We start from the raw sequence: 6,406 nt of genomic DNA on the forward strand, positions 1-6,406 counted from the left end.
TATGGTAACAGAAACATCTCAGTAGTGAAATAACTTTTATTGGTCAAACAGAAACATGTTTATGTGCATTCAAACAAAAATAGGCATGTGCATAAATTTGGGCACCCCTAAGAAATAATTCCATTAATATTTAGTATTGCCTCCTTTTGCTGCAATAACGGCCTGTAGACGCCTCCTGTAGCCACAGACAAGTCCCTTAAGCCTGGCAGGTGGTATTTTGGCCCATTCTTCCACACAAAACGTCTCCAGTTCAGTCAGGTTTCTTGGCCTCCGTGCATGGACAGCCTTCTTCAAATAAATCCATACATTTTCAATGATGTTAAGGTCTGGGGACTGGGATGGCCATTCCAGAACATTGTACCTGTGCTTCTGCATGAATTCCTTGGTGGATTTTGATCGGTGCTTAGGATCATTGTCCTGCTGAAAAATCCAACCCCGGCGTAGCTTCAACTTTGTGACTGACTCTAGAACATTCTTGTCAAGAATCTCCTGGTACTGTAAGGAATTCATGTGGCCCTCAACTTTAACAAGTTTTCCAGTACCTGTGCTAGCCACACAGCCCCATAACATGATAGATCCTCCACCAAATTTTACAGTGGGCAACAAGTTCTTTTCATTGAATGCAGTGTGTTTTTTTCGCCATGCATACCTGTTCATGTTATGACCAAATAACTCAATCTTGGTCTCATCTGACCACAGTATTTTGTTCCAAAATGCTTCTGGCTTGTCCAGATGTGCTTTTGCATACCTCATGCGACTCTTCTTGTGATTAACACTCAGGAAAGGCTTTTTGCACATCACCCTTCCAATGAGCTCTTCCTGGTGCAAAGTACGCTGGATTGTGGAACGGTGAACAACTACACCATCAGCAGCCAGATGTTGTTGTAGTTCTCTGGAGGTGGTCTGTGGCTTCTCTGTGACCATTTTCACCATCCTTCGCCTGTGCCTTTCCCCTATTTTTGTCGGCCTACCACATCTTTCCTTCACACGGACTGTTCCTGTGGCCTTCCATTTCACAACTACGTTTCTGACTGTGGAGACAGACAGTTTAAACCTGTCAGATAATTTTTTGTACCCTTCTCCTAATTTATAATGTTGGATTATCTTAGCTTTCAGGTCAGTGGAGAGTTGTTTTGAGGTCCCCATCTTGCCACTCCCTAAGAAAGAACCTAGGCCAGGCACAGCCAGCTATTACCTATGTTAAATAGCCTTTTTCATGATTGGTTCCACCTGTCTTTGTAATTGAAGGTCTAATGAGCTAATCAAAGCAATTTTGTGCAGCAACCTGTCAGCTATAAATCCGTACAGGTGTTGAAATGAATGCTATTTATAAGGGTGCCCAAACTTTTGCACATCCCATTTTTTGCATTTTATTTTATTATAATAAAACTATGTAATGCTACCCTAAGAATTTTGGTCTGGAAAACACTAAAACGTCTACATCTTTGTAGGAAAACAAATGTTGTTGCTGTGATCTTCTATTATAAAGGAAAAGCAAATTGTCATGAAATCTCAGAGGGGTGCCCAAACTTTTGCATACCACTGTATCTCTTCGCTGGCCTGGGAGCGTCTTGGAATCCCCCAGTCAGAGCTGGTTGATGTGGCCAGGGAAAGCGAAGTTTGGGGCTCTCTGCTGGAGCTGTTACCTCCACGACCCTTACAGATAAGCGGGAGAAGATGGATGGATGGATGGATGGATAATTATTTTTCCTTCGGACTAATTGATTAATTTCACACCTCGTTGCAGCTCTAATGTTAGTAGTCATTCTGAAGGTAATAAAATACAACGTTTCCTTAAGCAATGTTTTTCTTTTCCTTTATTTGTTTCACACTTATACAGTGAAAAAGATGAAGTAATGGTATTGTCCTTTAGGATGTCCATGGCTCCTGTAAGACATTGTGTAAAACCAAGAGATGGTTATTTCAATCAACAGGGACAGCCCATGTTAAGTAAAGAAAAATGATTTAAAATGATTTAATATTCATGCCTACCTGATTGTAATATTTAGGTGCAAAACTCTGTAAATGGACATAGAATTGTTATATTCAAGTAACACGTTTAGATCCAAAAGCATCTTCTTTAATTTAACTTGTTTATAAAATGACGACAAACCTTTTTCTTGAGGTAGTATGAAAATTGTGGACTTGTTATGACAAGCCAGGTTATTTTGAAACGCTTTCACCACCTCAGGATTGTTATCACTCTGCCGCACTGGAGAAAAGAAGCAAAGGTTAAATGTTTTGGTGCCGTGGGCTGACGGTTTACTTAAGGCCACTAACCTAACAGAAAAATTCACACAATGAATAATAGGAAACCAGACACTATGAGTTATTGCAAAATGAATGGATATAAGATTAAATATTGCACACAATATTGATAAGTGGAAAGACAGACAGCTATATTCCTCCTACATATAGTAATAATTGATAAACAGTAGTCTATTTTTGTATTATAATATACTTTCCTCCTTATTTCTGTCTTTGTTCTGCAATACTGAATTTGCGCTCTGGGGATCAATAAGGTTGATCATATTTTTGTAGGACAGTATAAAACACAGATTATGCAGGACAGACTGTTTCTTATTTAGTGGGTTTGTAACTTTAGTATTAGTTAATAGTCGGGGAGAAGGCTAAAATTGGTATTATAATAACTTAAAGAATAGTCTTACTATGGAGCAGGTATCTGTTGAGGGAGTCCTCCGTGTCTGTCTCCTTTAGAGGTGGTTCTACTTCCTGGATAATTAGGCAGTCGGAGCAGTTTGCCCACTTGCCACTCCAGAGGGGGGTCCTCCGCTTCGGCAATCCTGCATCCAAACAAGAAGGCAGCAGCAGGGCAAGAAAGGTGATCAGTATGAACCAAACATTTAGAAAAATTTAGATGAATTGAAGTAAATGAGGGCTGCATTTAACAATTGCGAAACTTGAATACATCCGTGTACAAACTCTCACACACCTGGTTGGAGGTGACTCACATAACTTACAATAGCTTATGAAAATATGCTTAGACATGTTTAAATAAATCTTAGACATACAGTACATAATGAGTGCTTCAAACATCTTGAGCTATTTACAAGACTCAGCTATCCTATATTTGTATTTTCCCAAACATGCTATTTGAGTTAAAAAAATACTATTAAAAACACCAGGGTGCGTTTCTTTGTGGGTTTTCAATTTGGGGGATGAAGTCTTGAGGTGGTTCTGGTTATATTACTTGATCCTGAAGCTCTAAACAAAAACTAGAAACTGGTGATTTGTGGTGCTGAGTTAGGTGAAACCCTTGCCCACCAAACCAGTTCCTGTTCTTTCTACTTTAGGTATACACATGTTGAATTATATTTTTTTGTACAAAAGGCCAGAATGTAGTTCACCATAAAAATGAAACATTTTGTAAATAATCTTAGTCAAGTTGTAGCTTTTTGTCCAGTCAGTTTAGAGCATAGAATTGTAATTTGTTTTGCCATACGACTTGTTCTACATGGTAAAACAGGAATATTTATAATTAGACTTGACAAGTTTGTTACAGTTGCTTTTACAGAGATGCTCATGGGTTTTCCCCCCTGCCATGAACAAAAATACTAAATTAAATCCCTTTAATATTTTGAGAGGAAGTTGTATTTATTTTAACATTGGCAAGAAATTCCCTTGTGCAATGCCTCTTCTGTCTTCAGTGCCTGTTGATCCCTTCAGTTCACTGTGCATGTGTGAGGGTTTTGATTTTGTATCTGTGAATGCAAATGGGGTTTTTACCTTCCAGTACAACATCATCTCTGTCAGGAAATATATGATACGTCCAGGTCTGTGTAATGCAATCATCTCCTCTAAAAAAAGATGAAAAATTAAGCAGGTAGCAGTTTTATATTTCATCAAAAAATGACATCATAAGATTAACACAAGATAAACTTTCCTTTTTTCAAACACACTTTCACACATTTTACAGTTTCACCAAGTCACTTCCGTAATTCTGGTGTGTATTTATGATGTGCTGTTTTTATTCTGTCCTGTTTACACGTTGTAAAGCATTTTCACCTCAATATTGCTGTATAGTATTTCCTCATTTCATATTAGTTTTGAGAATTATTTGATCTTTTTATCAAATGATGGGTTGAGAAACATCTTCTTGTTTTTGCTGATATTTATTCACTATAAGATAATGTGTGTATTGCTCTTCTCCCCTCACATGCGCATCTTTCCAGTCACCAGCAGTGTGTCATTGACCGGCTCCTCCATGGAGATCCACATGCTGTCCAGATCTTTGAACTTCAGGATGTCAGTCCTCTCTCCGACCGACTGTTGCTTTAAGGAACCATTTTCCCAGAAACTGAAAGAGAAGGAGACCCAGAAGTTGGCATGACAGTGTGGGGTGTATTTATCTTAGTAATGTATCTGCAGAAAATCCCATTTCATTAATTATTCAATGGTGCCTTCAGGTCGTTGAAATCTTGGATAATTTCTGAATTTGAAGTGAGAAAAAAATGAAGGTTTTTAAAAATAGACATTTATAAACAAGGGTGCTGTTTTTTACTTGTACTGTAGGAAAGTCCCCATTGCTAAATTTACAAATGCAAAAAAGTGAGCCATCACAGTGACACAGCACAATTGATAAGTGTTGAAACATTCAAGCCTTTTAAAAAAAAAATGTGTTCAGGGATCTTCTGTAAATTTGTAACAATAACTAACCGTGATCCGTGTCTCACACTATTTATTGGGCCTGGAAAGTCCTTGAATTTTATTTTAAGCATGTGTAAACCCTTTTTATACACACATATCTTAAGACTAACATTAAAATAGCTTACGTCTCAAATAACTCTCTTAAAAATCGGTTTCCTTGGAAAGTAATCCTAAACAAAAAGGCACTGACATAAACCAAAAGTTTGACCTTTCTCATATGAGTAGCTTATACACTTTGATAAACAGAATATCTTTATATTTTGTTTCTCACCTGCTGATGGTTGACAGTGTGGGCACGCAACTGTTCAGGAACCGAGCAAGGAACAAAGGCGTGATACAACAAGCCATATGAACACAGAAAATATGATAACACTGTAACCAACATATTTGCAAAATCAGAGTTAATACGTGACAATCAACCCGATCAAAATGTCTGTTTCTCCTCAGGGCACTATTTATTTGTGGCAACAGGTCTAAAAGGAGAGTGGGTGTAGGTGAATGATTAACATGTAGCGCTGTATTACCCCTGATCTTCAGAAAAGGTGATACATGGGTGAAATATTGGGTGTCTCTGTCCCTCTGGCTTTCAAAAACACATTTATAGTGAAGTTAATAATTCCTTCACTAAGCAAGCATGTTTTAAAACATACTTAAAGGAGAAACTCACAAAAAAAACTCCTCACAAAGACTAAGTCACCAACATATTCAGGAGGAAGCGGTTTCTTTTATATCACTTCAAAAAAGCAACTGTAAATTAAAGAAGTGTATTACTATTGGCAAGAAAAATAACATGCTACAGCCTCATATCCTTTTCCAAATATACAAAAAAACAAACATTGCTAACATGTTTGTTTGAGAATGTCCTGAATAAATAAGTCTGACTCTGTCGGCATACATCTACTAGGAATCATTAACTTTTTGGTCGAAGCCAACTGTGCTTTTATCATCTTGTTTTTTCTTTCCTTATCAGGTTTTGAGAAACAGATTTGCTGACACATTTTTTTTTAGGTCTGTTCAAGGACTTAAACCTACGATTCCCAGCAAGCCCCTATTAACTGAGCCACTCTATTAAATCTATGTTTTGATTCAACCTACGATCATCTCTAATAAATATTATTACGATGTAACTATGTCTGATGATGTTTCAATGTAGTTTTACCAATACTTCAATAATGTGGTGTCAAACAACTAGCTTGTCCCACAGACTACACCTGAGGAAACACATTTTGATGTCATACAGTTTTCCTAGAATATAGGAAACTGTTTTTCTTCAAACTTTTTTCACCGAGGGCCACATACAAAAAAATATACGAAGAGCTGGGCCACTTATAGAGGTGAATATTGCCTCATAAGTTAAGTTATAAGTTAGCAAAACAAATCAAATGTAGGTGAATAATGCGCAATACTTGAAAATGCTTTAAGGAAAAAACAGCCTATATCCCATCTCTCTTTAGGGTTTCATTTATTTTGTTGGCAGCTCATTTAATAAAACAGAAGCCTCAGATTGCTGATAATAAGAGTAAATATGAAGGTTACATTTCAAGCTTATTATAGAAATAAGTTATTGGGCTTTTTTTATCAACTCAGATTTGTTAGAAAATGTTTTACATTTTAAATGACTAAATTTATTTGAAAATTGGACTCATTAACACCTGAATACTGTGTAATATATGTTAACAAATATATTTGAGAAGTACAATATAAGACAAGCAAAAGTTTAATTTGTGGGCCATATTCC

At 36.9% G+C, this 6,406-nt stretch overlaps 1 protein-coding gene across 1 annotated transcript; it reads right to left on the reverse strand.

Annotated features, from left to right (window-relative positions):
- Positions 1-1,799: 1,799 nt before the first annotated feature.
- On the reverse strand, positions 1,800-5,144 carry apom (apolipoprotein M). The gene is given in 8 exon segments (XM_063878671.1): positions 1,800-1,887; positions 1,993-2,019; positions 2,114-2,212; positions 2,670-2,804; positions 3,748-3,818; positions 4,178-4,272; positions 4,274-4,318; positions 4,940-5,144. Coding segments are annotated over 7 exon segments (573 nt in total). The 5' UTR covers positions 5,054-5,144; the 3' UTR covers positions 1,800-1,887; positions 1,993-2,005.
- Positions 5,145-6,406: the final 1,262 nt, after the last annotated feature.

Source organism: Eleginops maclovinus, chromosome 3 (assembly GCF_036324505.1).
Source record: "Eleginops maclovinus isolate JMC-PN-2008 ecotype Puerto Natales chromosome 3, JC_Emac_rtc_rv5, whole genome shotgun sequence".
NCBI lineage: Eukaryota > Metazoa > Chordata > Actinopteri > Perciformes > Eleginopidae > Eleginops > Eleginops maclovinus.